Below are 16,290 nucleotides of genomic sequence, written 5' to 3' on the forward strand. Positions count from 1 at the left end.
TTAAATGCTTGGCGACGGCTTTGGCATAAATATAGGGTGTGTTCCACGGCTAAATAGACAGCTAAGTGGACGGCGGCCATCTTAAGACTTAAGATGTCAAAGTAGACAGCATCGCGAAGACAACATCGAAGTCAAGAACGATGCAGGCTACTTTCCTGTCTAAACAAGATGGCGACTGAGCAGGGCGCTTAGAAACTCGACAGGAAGGTTGTCTGCGCACACAAAAACGTGTTTTTCATAGGTTCGCAGGCGAAAATACTTAAAATACAGAACTAATGTGTGCTTTTCTCAACTTTGTTTTTGTCGTATTCCAGACGGCTCGAAACTTGTCCTCGAAGCGGTCTTGGCTGTCTTCGTAGACGTCAAAGTAGACTGTCTACGATGATGGAAAGAATTGGAACACAGCCATAGAAATTCAACCGCCCGCCAGAGCGGTTAGAACTAACGAAGTCGACGGTACCAAAGAGGTTAAAAAAAAAAAAAAAAGCTGAACAAAGTGCAATATCATATTATGCAATGTAAATACGGATTCAAAAAGTAAAAAAAAAAAAAAAAAGTAAGCTGAACAAGCTTCTCTAGAAATTAAAGATCGAATAATTACAAACATCGAACTGAAAAAGTTAGCGCCGGCTTGTTATTGGACATGAGAAAGGCGTTCGATTCTATTCACCACCATATATTAACAGAAAAATTATAAAAGTACGGAGTGCAAGGGGTGGCGAACAATTTGATAATAAATTATTTGTGTAATATAAAACAGTTGGGAATTTATAGCTTTATTTTGGCAGGTACACGTTTATTTTACGATTAAAAGGTTACGGCTAACCCTTCAACGCAAGTGACACTCTGCGGCGATGGCGAAGCTTTAAGTACATGGCTATTTAGTAATGGTATTGAAACTTGCAGGAACTTCTGTGATAGTAATCACATCAAGCCGGTCTATTCCGATGTGCGTTTAGTGTGAAAGAAAAGAAAATGTTACGCCGAGCTCAACTGCAGTGACCAAATTCCGCGGTTTCATTGCTCTGCATCAAAGAACCAACTCTCTGCATCTTGACCCGCGCTGTCGTCTGCTACTTGGTCTGCTACGCACTACGGAACCGGAAACTAGTTTACGTCACCGAAGGGGCCTTCTGCTGCGCGGACTCGCGCATGCGTTTCTAGCAATTATGGCGGACCCGTTGAGCCTGCTGCGACAGTTCAATGTCAACAAAAAGGATATCGCTGAGAAGAACTCACAAATAATCTTCGACGAGTACTCCTGGCCGAAGACCGTAAAGACCAACTACCTCGTGTGGGGGTGAGTGCTGGGTCAAACGCTCTCTTTTAAGGCTGGAAAGCGCATTATTTTGTCCATGTCTAGGCTTAGGCCGTGTGCTCCTGTTGGTGACTGGAGGTTGACAGCGGTTATATTGAATTCTGTCGGATTATTGAGTCCCGATCGCTGTTAAGTCTGGAATGGTGCCGTTCTAGATTGCGGAGACACAGTAATCGAAGCAGCGATGTGCCCGTAGTCAGTGCTGCAGCTGCGCAGCGGCATCCTGTCCGGCGGCGTTGGGCATTACGTGGTCCGCATATTGACACAACCTGCGCTATTTCGTACCGACACACGTCTGACAGCGTGCTACCTTGAAGAAAATTCTTGCGCTAGGACGATTAGAGTATAGCCTACGACAGTTGTTTGGTTCGACTGCAGTCAGCAGCACTTATCGCGTAGAGTTTCATTGCCAGAGTTTCATTGGAAAGCCGTCTCACGATCCGTGGATTTGTTGTTTCTAGGTCCGGAAAAGATGGGGCACCTCGGGAGTACTACACGCTGCAGTGCTTGCTCTTTCTTCTCAGAAATGTGCACTTGTCTCACCCGGTGTACGTGCGACAAGCGGCGGTGAGTACCCCTTCGATATTGCTGGACGTCTGCTCCGTCCGTCTCTTGTGCGCATCGCTGTTTGTGCGAGTGCGTGCTCGTTCATCATCGGTACTCTAAATGCATAAGAGCAGCCGTCGTTGCTCTTGTGCATTCGGTTGTGCCACTAGCGTGTAATTTTTGGATGAATTGCTCGTTAAGTCATGAAGCCCTGCGTGCGTTCAGCGAGGGCTTGTCGCTGTCGAGGCACAGCCTTCCTGCATCCGTGCGCCACCGCTGTACTTGCATTATACACGAGTGCCTGTGTTTGGTTCGGGTGCTCTTACAAAATATGCAGCTGTAGCAGCACAAGAACGCGCCGCCAGCGAAGCTGATGAAATGCATGACCAGTTACATAAGGTGTGTGTGTGTGTGTGTGCACGCTCGCGTGCGTGCGTACAGAGGGTGTTCAAATATTTCGAATAACGAATGGAATATTGCGGTATTCGATTCGCTATTCGAAACTGAGGGGTATTGTTGGATTTTGCGGATACTTTTCGTTATTTTACGAGTACTGTTGAGGTAATATATAGGCTGAGAATTTGGTTTTCCTGTGGTTTTGCACAGGGAGGCCACTTCACACATTATAGCAAACATAAGATTATGCAAAGCTATTTGCATAGAAAATCTCAACAGTTTGCCACCATCATAGAAACATAAAGCATCATGTTGAATAATGCAAGAATAATGTTGGCGTCACCAGTTTTGCCATGCTTCGTCTGTCCCAATGATGGCCAACGTTTGGGGGTAAAAGGGATGATGTCCTTGTATTGTCGAGCGGACACAGCTTTCTGCATACGCTACTGAGATGGCAAGCTAAGGGCGCATTCACACTGGCGATTGAGTGAGGTCGCGTGACTCACGGCGACCTGTGTTCACACTGCTAAATGCAACCTGCCTGTCGCCACACCGAAATGTCTCGCAATCGATGCCGTTCAGGTCTGTTCGCACCACCAGAACCACGTAAAATAAGCGTTCTGCTCCCGCACTGCTGATTAGTTCAGTAGGTTTGCGAGTGCAGTCACACAACTGAACAATCAAGTGTGAGAAACTGACCCAAAGAAGTCGCTTTTTGATCAAAGCAACCATTTGCGACCAGTCACGCAATCTCAGTGAGTTGCCAGGGTGCATGAGCCCCAAAGGCAGTGTGCTTGATATGCTCGAATGCAGTCACAAACTTCAGGAAGATGTCTTACTTCCGTTTATATCTAGCACTTTTTTTCTGCACATGAACTCCAATTGCTTGAAGATATTTAAATACATTCCTGAATTTCATTCTTCAGTTAATCTAAATGTTGCGTCCTGAAATGTTCCGGCACCAATAGGCATTACAGATATCAATAGCCTCAACAGTCAGCATTTCAGGGACTAATAAAGAAAAATAAGGAAAAAATGCAATTCTGCCGGTATAATGTAAAACTATTCCAATCTGTTTTTATTTCAAATCCACCATTAGCCCTCCGTGATAGGTCAGAATGGTTCGAGTGCAGCCCAAATGGGCAGAGCCCGAGCCATTTTGACCTATCACAGAGGCTTGAATCACTCACGCTCACCTATCACCATTTCTGACAAGTGGCTACATAAACACGATCATGACTGCATGCAGAAAAATTCTTTAAAAACAATTTCCACAAGATGTTCCACATTACTGCCGCAGGATTGCGCACTCTGGACAATAAGCTTTTCATTGCGTTAAACAGGATACATACCATAAACAATCGGTTGTCGGTTCCTTGAACAACTATTGCTTACATTTGTGCTCTGGTCGACTCAAAACTAACGCATAATGAGGATAGGTTAAGTTAAGCATGCCCTTTTAAACTTGATAACTAGCAATGTAATCATGTTGCAAAGCAAATATGTTTGCTTGCCCAAACTCTTGATCAAAACGATGAGAAAATTATTTCATTTGTATATTTGGCTTCAAAAACTAGTATAGTTTACTTTTGTCTGTGTCAGTGGCATTCTGGGGAGCACATTGTTGCAGGTTCGATTCCCCGCCCCAGTTTCCACATTTCAATGGAGGAGAAATGGAAAATGCTCATGCACTTATATTTAGGTGCACGTTATAGAACCCCAGGTGGCCATAATTAATACAGAGTCCTCTACTACAGCGTCCCTCTTAAGCTACTGTGCTGTTTTGGGACATTAAACTGTAGAATTTAAATTTTAATTGTTGGGGAGTAACAAAAAAGATTGCAGAGTTCTCTATGCCATTACTCACGCACAACATAGTTTTATGTGTTCAATGCATTGTACAAGATTTGAAATCACCGTCGTTACTTTGTCTTTGGCCATGCAGGATTATAGTAGGTGTTTTTTTTTAGATCAAGTAGAATTTTTAATAATCACCTGTAGCAGATAGCATAATTCTAGTCATTGAGCTGGATTACTCATAGGTGGACATTACTTGCTTGAGAACTCAAAATGTGTAATTGACTAATTAGAAAAAATGCACTAATTTACTTTACGGCACATATTGCAATTTACTAATTGTAACCTGTGAGCTCACAAGGTGTATTACACTTAGAACAAACTTCCGGGATGACACAAGTTTTGAGATATTAATTCCCGAAGATGGAGACAAAACCGGTGCCATCCTCAGTACTTGCTTTAAGTGGATGTGCTCAAGCCTTGCAAGTTTACCGGCTACAACTCATAAAGTGCAATATGTGGCGTAAAGTAATAAATTTAAAAGGTAATTAGAGAATTTGTGTTTATTAGTTGTTTATGCATTTTGATTTTTCGTGTGAGTAATGTCTGCAACTTCTAGTAATCGAGCTCCATGACTACAGTTATGCTGTCTGCGACAGGCAATTTTTAATGATTCTGTATGCTCTAAACAAACACCATATATGGCTAGGGCAATGGAGAAAATGATAGTGCAGATAACTTTGCTTTATTTAGAAGTAACACGAGGCTCCATGGCCATTGCCTCTGGAATCTTGGGAAGCACAGGAGCTAGATGGGAAAAAGGCTGACCCTGTTGTGTAGAAGCTTTGATACGGCCACATAGGAGTATTGAAGTTGCAACCTGTGAATTTAGAGAAATTGTGTGTTTGACTCTGATAGGTGCATATTTAGTTTGAAAGGGACAGTAAAGACAATCTTATATTTTGTATATTTGCTTCCATAACTTTGAATTCAGATTGGCTATGCCATGTTTTGCATATTCTACACATGTTGCTAAATCGTGGGTTAAGAAAAACCTGCTTGGACTTCTCCCGATCACCTAATGATACAGGCCAATTGTGAGTGAGTGAAATTTATTGTAGTAACTGTTACCGGAGTCGGCACGAAGACCTATGCTTGGCATGGCTTCGTTTCAACGTCCTACTTTGATTTAGTTGGCTAGTGTTCAAAATGGAGGGGGACGAGGAGATGCCTGCACTCAGGTGCAAAGCATTCGAAAGACTTTCCCATACACAAACCACTTGGCTCTTTGTTTGAAGTTTCTCCCAATGGCACACAGAAAGCCAGTGAGAGGGATGGAGTGTTGTGTCTGCTTGCCAAGGAAAACACCAGCTCCGCAACTATTTTATTTTAATGCATAGGAACAGACGGTCTCATATGTACCTCTCACACCATGTCTCAACACTTGAGGTCTTAAAGTCACTTTCGGGTGTGAATTCGAGGCATCATCTGTCTGGTTTGTACAATACTCGAAGGGACCAGAGCAAGCTTTGCATGAAGCTGTTGGTCAGCGTGCTACTTGGGAGGACTTGTGGCTTGGGTTCGTTCCCTGTGGGTTCGTTTCCCGTGGGTTTGTTCCCCACCTGCGGACAGTTGTTTTTTTCATGCGTTTTCATTTCCATTAATTTATCATTTCTTTAATTCAATTAGTAAGTACAAGTAATTTCCCCTATGTGTTTTCCCTATGTGTAATTTTCCCTTGGTGTCATTGTTTGTTGGCTTCTTATGATATGACCTATCCAATGTGACCTAAAGTATACATCATAAATGTAATTCACTTTAGTGTCCCTTTAAGCAAAAAATGCAAAGTGTGAATTTTCGGACTCTGGAATCCAGCCCATAGACCACATCTTTGCTCTGCAAAGTTCCAGTTACCATTGCAAAAACTTGTAATGAAATATCTTGAAAAGATTGATAAAAAATTGAGGCATTGCTGCTTTAGTGGTGCCTTCCGGCTAGTGCCCTCACCGTCACTCTAAAAAGGGGGCAGGAAATCAGAATGCATTTGAATGTCCATTAAAAAAGAAGAAAGCATATCTGCATATTGAATTAGTTCTCCAGAAGCCCATAACTATTTGCACACATCTTAAGATATTTTTGATTGCAAAGTTTAAAAACCTTACTTTTCACATTGCCAAAGGCACACTAGCTAAGAGTTTGCTTTTTTCTATGGGCTCTAGCTGATGCTCTTGGTTGTCGGTCTTGCTGTCATTCGTACTTATCATCGAGAGACATCGCATATGCAGAAAATTTGGTTCAGAAAATTTTCTCACATCATTTTCTGAATAAGCTGCTGCGGACACTCTTGATTACTTCACACTCTTGATGGACACTCTTGATTACTTCGCAAAAGAGGGAGGGGTGTCATGAAAAAATTAGTAGATGGTCCCTTTAACCAGACGTTCTATTTGGGACCTTGGACCAAGTTTTGTTCTTTGCACCAAAGAAAGTACTTCTAAAAAGTACTTCTAGAGTTTCCGGCTGTTTGTGCAGCTGCATTCTTTTAAATCTGAGGTCACTTTGGTATGTTCAAGTTTGTGACATTTCATAATTGTCATTTTCTTTTTTCAGGCTGAAAACATCCCGGTCGTTAGGCGTCCTGACAGAAAGGTGAGTTGCTCTGGCCAGTGAGGAACTTATTCTCTCCAGCACTGGAAGTGGATTTCTTTGTTGTCTCTTGTGCTAGTGGAGCATTGAAGTAGCAGAGCAGCCATGGTATTTTATTACGCAAGAATATGCTCTGGCTTAACCCTTTGTGGATCAATGTTGGGACCCCTGCACCATCAGAGAATAACTGTGCTGTTGGAAAGTGCCTTTCGAGATCATTTAAATTGCATGCATCTTTCTTCTTGGGCATATGTACAATGCATTCTGTTGGGAACTCGCGCTAGTTTGCTAGTTTTCGATCCTATAGTTTCACCCTCTTGCCTTTTAGGGGCACCGCAAAGTTGTGCATAGCGTGAGGGCCACTTCTGGTTGAGCTCTATTTCTTTGCCATGGCTAAGCACGGCAACATTCTCGCGGTGCACATTTTATGGGAACGATCCTCATGATGTCAGGGAGTGTGATGATGTTTTATAACATCCTACAGAAAATAAACATCCTACACCAGACAGCAGATGCGCAAACCCTGTCATCTGACTAGAGTGTCAGAAAAATGGCAGCAGAAGAGGGACAGTGCTGTTCTTTAAAATGTGCGCCAAAAATTCGAGGCTGTAGCAATGCTTTAAACAGTGTTCTACTGTTTTCAAGTACATATTGGGGAAGGATTTGAACATACAAGGGTGCTGAAAAAAAGTGTATGTTCCTCAAGGCATTTTGCACATAAGTACAGTGGAATCTCGATGATACGAATCTCACGGGGTCACGAAAAATATTCATATTAGCCGAAATTCGTATCATCGAAACGCAATTAAAGCTAGCCAATGCGGGGATCAGATCGCGAAAATCTCGAGAAAAAAATCGATTTTTGAAAACCACGCGTTTCGGTATCTGCAACGCCTAATCTACGCTGCATCAAAATCGTTAGGCTGATAGTGCACTAAAAGTGCCCGAAAAAAAATTAATTCGTCAGTGCACAGGGTCAGAAAACAGCTTTAAATTGCACAAAATCACTGCAGCTCATGGAGACATATCTCGAATTTCCCGCCACCGAGCGCCGCCATCTTGGTATCGTTCGAAAGCTCAAGGTTTCGCCGTTCCGCTTCTTAATTCATCCGTAGTCGCCATCTTTTAACAAACGCAAAAAACAAAAACAAAAGAAGCTCGGGTCTGCAAAAGGTAGTCACACGGGCCCTCCGATGAAAGCGGGCCTCCGATTGGCTGCCGTGTTGAAAGGCGTCTCTCCATTGGTTGCTGCTGTGACAGGGGCAAGATGGCAACCGCAGTTGTTTGCTTCGTAAACCACGCCGGCGTCTTCACTTGACACGCAGAATTCGGATTACTGAGAGCTCCCAGGTTAGTGATGGATCGTCGCTCGTTGAAGAAATTTTGGACGAAGCACGCCTTCGGAATAGGGAAGCGCAAGCCTCCTATACGGCAAGAAAAATACGGCGATTAGCGGGAGAAGCGGAGGTCCACCCGACTGAACGTGCCGGCACGCGCTGCCTTGCACCGTGGATTACGTGCCGCGCTATCTTGCACCATGTGACTCCGGCAGCGAAACAGAGAATCGCCCTGTGCCATCGGCACCGATAACGCAGTCGCCGGAAGATGCACCAACGGAGGCTCCCATGCCTCGGCGTACGGCCATGCGAATCGGCCCAGATTGTATCTCGGTAGACATAGCTCGCTGCGACTAGGCAAAATGGCGCAAACACAAAGAACGCGGCCCGAAGCACTGAGCCACTCCGTCCGGCCAATGGCACGCGCAAAAGGAGGAAAAGCACAAAAGCAACAAAAGCGCCACCGGTTCAAACTCTTCGTGCCCAGTTGCGGCCTCCGCGCTGTCTGGTGCCGTGTCCGCCGCTCCGCACCAAAAGAGAAAGGGAGAAAGTGCGTGACTGCGCGCTGTTCTCTTTCGCAGCCATCGGTGGGGCGGCGTTTATTCGTATCAACCGACGCGGGTCAAACATCGATTCGTAACAACCGTTCTCTAGCACGTTGCCAAGTAATGGGGCTCGGCCGGGACCACAGAAAAATTTGTATCATCCGGAAATTCGTATTAGCCGTGATCGTATCATCGAGATTCCACTGTAGTACTTTTCTTTTGTGATCCTAACACTAGGGAAATGTAGTTTCATACTGGACTGGCCACAAAGTGGGTGCAGGTTTCACAAGCAAGCCTGTGATAAGGAAAAAGAGTAGAGTCCTTCAGATGGCGATGTGCATATACATGGTAGGCTTACTAAAGTGCCATGGCATCTGGCCCCAGCAGAGGTTTTTCTGACCAGCTGCCACAATGGGCTAATGGTGTCCAACCATGTTGCAGGACATCCTTGCCTACCTGAACGGGGAGACAGCCACATCTGCCAATATCGACAAGAGCGCCCCCATCGAGATACCCACACAAGGTAGGTAGTGGGTAGGCATGTCCGAGTGCGGATGGTAGGTGCATCCACACTCGGGCCATTCTGTGCTGTATCATTCACTTGTGTCCGGGAGAGAGTAAGACTAAGCAGCCTAATGATACATTGTGGTTTGCCATGCTGTGGGTTCTATTCCAGTGTGAGAATATTTTGAGAAATGTGAAACGGGGGGGGGGCATTAAGTCGAGTAATACTACCTAGCGGGCCAGTAGTCGCTGAAAGCAAGGAAAGCAAAAGGCCATAAGGGGGGGGGGGAGTGCTACAAGGAACAAAAGCTTACCCTTTCCACCTGTACTTACCCTTGATTCAGTGACCACAGGACCCTTGAGGTTTGTTCTAGTGAGACTGAGAATTGATTTGATTGTTCAGTAAGGATAGTTTAAAGGCTTACTAAAAGACAATTTAGCGCGCCTTGTCTGAACGATCCTGAGCACCATTCTGCCTTACCCCTATCCTCGTGTAATCCTCCTCCTACATGGAGTGCCAGTTCCAAACCTCTCAACACGTGTGAAAAAAAACAAAACAAAAAAACAAATTGCTTCTATTTTGTGTCGTAGTAAATTTATCATGAATACTCATTTTGCAACTGTATTCCATGCAGTAAATCTTTATTTATGCATATGCTGGCGTAAAGCATGCTACGGGGAAAAAAAGTTTGGAACCTTTTGGTTGCACCAGGGATCAGTGCTGTTATGTAGAAATGCCACGTAACTACATTAAGCCAATTACGCACGGGCAATGGCAGGAGATTGCGATTAATAGGACGGCTGCTAAATGAAAAAGTGGCATTACCTTGAAATATCTAGCGACCTTAAGCGGCATAGGTTAAAATTAAAATTGTTCTATTATTATTATGTATTGAAACGATTTTGTTTGTTTATTAATATTAATGAAGCTTTACGTTCCTGTTACATTCCTTTTGCACCGATTTCAAATGTGTAAATAGTTTTGGTGTAGCAATATTAGTTTCTAAGACCAGTAACATTTAATTTCCATTGTTCAATATGAAAAAAAAATGGCATCATAAAAAAAATTTCTAAGGCATGATCTGATAGCTGAAAGAGTAAGGAATAAAATGTTGGGGCCATTTCTGGATCTGATCATCATCAGCTATTTTAAGTTCAATTCAATCATTAGTAATAAGCCTTCAAAATTTGCCAAGTTAGTGGCAGTAAATATGGCAAAATAATTCATTTGTGAATGAACAGAAAGAAATTGCTTCCAATATTTCTTACTTCCTATCTATCTAACCAAAGCCTTACAACTGAATTTTTCTGATGCCACTGTTTTCCATAGTGGCCTCAAACAATGAAAGTTAAATGTTAACTATAATTATCTTAGGAATTGATTGGCTGACACCAAATTAATTATGTATTCTGAAATCAATACAAAAACATAGTTCATCAATACCAGTAATAAGCAAATAAAATGGTTTCAATACCAGTGCATCCCCCACCATGAAGGCAATGAACAATTACAGTGCACTTGAGCACAATCACCAAAATTGAGGGTACCAGTCAATCACACGTGTACTATTAACTCATTAGCAGAGCACCCAGCAGCTCATGCAAGGCCAGAAGGAGATTCATTATGTGTCTGCTGTACTTCTGCATTTAAAAAATAAATAAAGCTCATTGAGAGTGTGGTAGAAATGTTCAGTAGGGACCTGGACTTGTGCAGTGTAGTCTACGACATGCATCCAAAATTGAAATTGGCTATAGTGTGCCTTTTTATCAGCCATTATTGATGCTCACTGAGAGTGCAATGTGCACAAATCACACGTTGACGGCAAGAGACGTTACTGGTTGCACAGTGAAAGCATAGACAAGGTCATCGTCGTCGACACTTGTATGGCAAGGTGCCTTTTCTGTCATGCTGGTGTGACCTCCTGGCATGGCAGAAAGTGCATCTGGCAACATGTTGTGTGACATGTGATGGCCGGATTAGCCGTGGTAAAGCCTCTCTCCAAAATAAGATGGTCCACCTCAGGCACAGAGGGAGAGAAATGTTTAATGCCGTAATTTAAATTAATACTGGCATACTTTAGAAGTTGTTGAACTTCTAGCACATGCTTCTTGCATTTAAAAAGGTGACACTTGGCAAGTATGTAGACTGGGAAAGGCAAGATATTTTCATGATATAACTTAAGTTGGTCTCTAAGTGGCATCGTTGACTTGGCATCATACACATTATCGTGATGTTGTTATGCTGAGGTTGTGTAGCAATGAGGCTAGATATGATGTTTGCTTATAAAAAAAAATAAACAAGTGGGTGGCGTGCATATCTTTTTGCTGTGCTCACGTGTGGCAGCCACAGCAATCTCGGGAATGAGGTGAGCCAGTGTATTACGACATCATGACGACAATCCAACTCCTGGCTACCAAGATCAAAACTAGGTTGTAGAAGAAGTATTACAGTAAATTATTTAGGGCGCTCGTATGCTTTCCAATATTTTTTCTTCAGCTTAGCGGGTCTGGACTTTTATATGGTGCAAAAAAAAAGTTAAATATGACAGTACTCTTTTTGAAGTTACTTTAGATGCAACTTACCCTGCATTTGGGAACATGAACGAAAATGCCACTTGCTTTTATTAGATTTTTTTTTTTTGAGAGGAACTCGCTCATACCACCCTGTGATAGCACCGTACGCAGGATTTTACCCGACTCGGTCAGCATGGGCTGCTGAGGGCTGCCGTTTACAGCAGCAGTTGTTGGCATATGATCTCAAGGGCATCTCGTGTGTTCTCCTGTTCAAATTGCCGAAGTGAATCCATTAACACCCGAGATAGTGCTTCGATGTTGATGGCAGTTGTTCATTGGTATTTGGTGGTGTCCAAATCCACGCCCCAATGACGAAGGCTTTGTTCTTGCTTACTGCATGTGCCAGAAGCAATTGCGGAGCTGGAAACGCGTCATAGATGCCATGTTTTGGACACTACCTATAGCATGACAAGGAGGCCTCAGTGATCAGCATTTCACTATATGTGCAGCATAAGTCGGCAGACTTTGTGTAGTGTTTGGTTTTGTCCTTTGTTGGCACATTTCCCGGGGCACCCTCCCCTTCACTAACTGTGACAACCTCTGTGTAGCACCTTCAAACTTAGCGAGAATGCCAGAGAATGGGCTCCAAGATTGTGTACTCAGTTTCACGCATGGCAGGCAATGCTGTGGGAGCTAAGCAATTAGTACGGTCACAGAAGTCTCACTCTGTGTGTTTCACAGGGCAGTCGTCTCTGATCTGCGATGCCTTCTGTATGGAATAACCTACTTCGTATATTAAAACTACACAACAGGCAGACATAAGGTTATATCAAATCACGTAGTATTTGACATACCCTTATGTCAAAGATACCGAAGTTTATGCAAGTAGAGTATGGGTTTTAGTTTGGCAGTAATAAAAAAAAAAAGGGGGAGGGGGATGACAGAAAAGTATTAGCTGTTAGGAAGAGTGTGGTGAAAACTTGTCTGAAATACCTGGCTTTGCAGCAGACAAACTTCGTGTAGATGTGCTCACGTCTTCTTTTTAACAGTAGACTGCACTGTGCATGTTTCATGTTATTGCAGGGTGCTGCTTCTGTTTCTTTTTTTTTTTGCAGCCTTGTGTATTGATATAAAATATAGTTTTGTGTTTAACTGGTTTTGTACTCCATCATAAAAAAAATAAATTAATTTGTGCCAAAATAAAGCAAGTCCGTTTCAAGCAGGAAGGTACACTTAAGTTGGGCATAAACCTGACAAGCTTGGCTTTAATCACGGGCACATTCTTGTTCACCTGATCGTTTTGGAGTGCGAGTAGAAACCTCGCTAACGTGCAGTCAGCCAGCTGAACTGATGGACTGTTTTTTGTGCCTTTCTTTTATTTGTTTCAAACAGCTTTTTGTCACAGTCCTTCTTTCTGTATCTTGACAGAATGAAAATAAACCTGATTGATTGATTGATTTACTGTGCACTTGCTGGTTGGTCACATTGGGCAGCAGCCCAGCTTTTTTCTTTCTAGTAGAAATAGCATTTGGGATGTGTTGAAGAATTGGTGTTTCATGGAAAGGCCAGGGATAACATGACAGTTTTTGTCGGAACTAATTCGATGCGACATGTTTGAGCGCTGTCAGAAGCATTCTTTTTCTTGCAGTGAAGAGAACAGCTGAGGAGCCCCAAAATGAGGTGGTCAAGAAGCCACGTCTCGAGGTGAGGGCCGCTGTCGCACTTTAATTTCGCACAAACGTGAGAACAAAAAAAAAAAAAAGGGGGTGTCTCATTCGTGCCACAATGCCCAAGTTTTTGTTCCTGCATTTACAGTGTGAGAAAATGGAATGGAAATTGAGAGAAAACACTTGCACACAGGACAGGTGTCACGTGTATGTGTTTATTTATTTTACCTTCAAGAACATACACATATGGCGGTCGTGCGAAGCTCTGTTTATTCCCAACTTCTTCCTTCACCACACTGCACCGCACCATTCTTGTGCGGCTCGTCACATACATTAGAGGGCACATACTTTGTTTACGAGCTACTTACAGGGCATGCACTTCGTTTTCTTTCATGCTGGGAATGTTCGGGCACCAGCCGTACTAAAATGGCATGCGACTTGGGTAGCTTTTCTGTTTTCCTACTGCTTGTGCCTCTTACTTTCACTTTAATTAGCTATTGATAGTATTTGCTGCTGTGGCTTTGTTTTGTATAACCTTAAAGGAAGGGGTTACTGACATTACATTTTCGACTAGTATTTAAAGTTCCTAGAGCTCTAAAGCCTAGAAGAAATCATCGTGACAAGCAACAAAATAGTGACAGGAAGGAAGAAAAAGGAAGCTTGTGTGATTAATAAAGGTGCATGTTTAAGTACTTCACAGGGTCAAAATTAATCCACAGGCCTCCACTAGGGCGTCTTCCATAGCCCCAGTGCTGGTTTTAGATGGTGAAGCCTGTAAATCAGTCAACCACCTGTTTTTTGGCAAGGTTGTTGTATTGAATTTGTATTAATCCGTGTTTGTGGTCACTGTAATTATATATTCGTGCAGAACAGCATCACATTCAGTTTAGTTCACAGCGGTTTCACCATGTTTTGCCTGTATGTGTGCAGGAGACGCAGATGCAGCGTGCCAAGGAGCAGTTTTCGGCTCGTTTGGATGCTCCCAAGGAAGCACCTGTGGTCACTGAGCAGATCAGGTACAGCTTTCAATATGATGCACTCCTGCGGGGTTCACTTTATTTGTGCATCCAGGCAAGACTGCAGCATTTGAAGGCAGGATGAAAGGAAGACATATGGGAAAAAAATACAGCATCGACTGGCAACTGAATTATGCTTTAGAAGGTTAGCCTTTATATACAGTGAGTGAAGGCAAATTTGCACAAGGAATTCTGGTCACCAATCACAAGACGGTGCAAAGAAATTGGAAGTTTTTTTCAGACATACTCACAGGAGGAACCCAATGACACAGTCGTCCTTGCAGCACTCAGCCTGTCTCGTGAGATTGTCGTTAAACCTCGGTATAATGAACTTCAATATAACGGCTTACTTAAGTTTTCATAACTTCTTGTCCATAGAACATCATGTATTGAGAAGAACTTCAACCTAACGAAGTGTGTTTATACACAATTTCAATATAGCGAAGTTTCGCTGCCACCACGAAAGAATACCAAGACAATAAATAATAACTTATGTGCGAGGCAGACGAAGCATTCGCTCCCAACTGCTGGTGCTTTTCATGGTAGCGTCGTCCCACTGCACTATCAGCCGCGGGGGCGGAGTGGTCGTGAAAGTGCGACTGGCTTCGATTAATTTGTATCGCTGATGTGAAGATATCGTCAACACAGCATGAAACCTTATCTTTTGTCGCCGACTCTCAAATTAAATAAAATGAATTTTTCTCTCATTGAACTCTGCTTTTTTGAGTTGCTCGATTATTTAGAAATAATTGCGGCCCTTTCCATAAAAAAAAAAAAAATCTATTGTTGATTGTACTCGGGTGTTTGCATGAAAGGTGAAATTTCAGTACAACGAAATTTTGACATAACGACGAAAATGTATAATTTTATGGACTTCATTATGTCGAGGTTTAACTGTGTGTATTGCCCTTGTTAGCTTGCCTGGATGCTTATGTACCATTGTACATTTGTCAGTGAAAGGAGTACAATTACACTGGCAGTAATGGAGGGCTAGTTTACCCGTTATAGCAGTTTTGTCTATATTGTTTTTCTGCTTTTGTTCACATGTGTACCAGACTGACCATCACACCTGTTTCCATGGGACAGTGGCAATGAGTAGACTACCTGTTTCACAGAGGCAAAACAGATAGCCTACTCCTTCCATTCTGTCCTTGAGCGCTGCTGCCTTGTTATGAAGCAATTAGTCTAACATGCTAATCATGTGCATAACTGTGTTGTTGAATACCTTTACAGTTTCATTACCTGAATATGGAGAAACTGTCATGGGAAGCCCCCCCCCCCCCCCCAAAAAAAAAAAAAAAAAAAAAGAAAGTCGGACAAAATGTAGAACCCCTTTGATGATGTCTGACCGTTGAAGATGCCACGTCACTACCAAGTGTTCGCAATCATTTAATATTTGTACTATCAAGGTCTGATTGTAATATTAGAGTAAAACTTGCTTATGTAAGAAATTGCACAACTTCGACTTGCCATTTTCTGTCAAAGGTGCATTACACAGTGTTATGGCTTTTTTTGTTTTACTCATTACAATTTGGAGATATCTGACCATGCATCAGTTAATCCAGACAAGCCTTGGAGCAGGATGAGTGCAGAACGCTGCTGGTGGACAGGCTTGGTCTGGCTATCACACTGACTTTTCTACCATTAATGAATATGCATCAGTTCAGCTTACTGCTTTTGCATATTCATGTGCACATTTCTCATTTGTTTCTTGCACCAAGCTCTTTGGTTCTAATATGCCAATATTTTTATCCCGTGTTTAGCTCTGTAACTTGTGAAATTACGTGAAACTGTAGAATTTTTTAATTTCTTTTAGTCTTGTTTTGTGGAGTATGTTGTGTTTATCTTGTATTTAGCAAATTTATGTATTTTCTGTACTTTCCTAGAAATCACACGGCAGATCCGCGTTGCCATGTCTTGTAACTGTAAGGGGTAGGGTGTTTATCGAGCTGCATTTGCAACCTTTTGGAAATAAAATAAACTTGAGCTTGCGTATGTCCAGCT

The 16,290-nt window shown here is 42.8% G+C and overlaps 1 protein-coding gene across 1 annotated transcript in view; it reads left to right on the top strand.

The window, feature by feature from the left end:
- The first annotated feature begins 1,137 nt into the window (after positions 1 to 1,137).
- Positions 1,138 to 16,290, top strand: part of LOC119444761 (parafibromin-like) — a 74,723-nt gene continuing 59,570 nt past the window's right edge. The window contains exons 1-6 of the mRNA XM_049662690.1: positions 1,138 to 1,300; positions 1,780 to 1,885; positions 6,668 to 6,706; positions 9,027 to 9,108; positions 13,252 to 13,307; positions 14,201 to 14,286. Of these exons, the coding sequence (XP_049518647.1) occupies positions 1,170 to 1,300; positions 1,780 to 1,885; positions 6,668 to 6,706; positions 9,027 to 9,108; positions 13,252 to 13,307; positions 14,201 to 14,286 (500 nt within the window). The 5' untranslated portion in view covers positions 1,138 to 1,169. The remainder of the gene's footprint in view (positions 1,301 to 1,779; positions 1,886 to 6,667; positions 6,707 to 9,026; positions 9,109 to 13,251; positions 13,308 to 14,200; positions 14,287 to 16,290) is intronic.

The sequence above is a fragment of the Dermacentor silvarum genome, chromosome 1, assembly GCF_013339745.2.
Source record: "Dermacentor silvarum isolate Dsil-2018 chromosome 1, BIME_Dsil_1.4, whole genome shotgun sequence".
Classification (NCBI taxonomy): Eukaryota; Metazoa; Arthropoda; class Arachnida; order Ixodida; family Ixodidae; genus Dermacentor; species Dermacentor silvarum.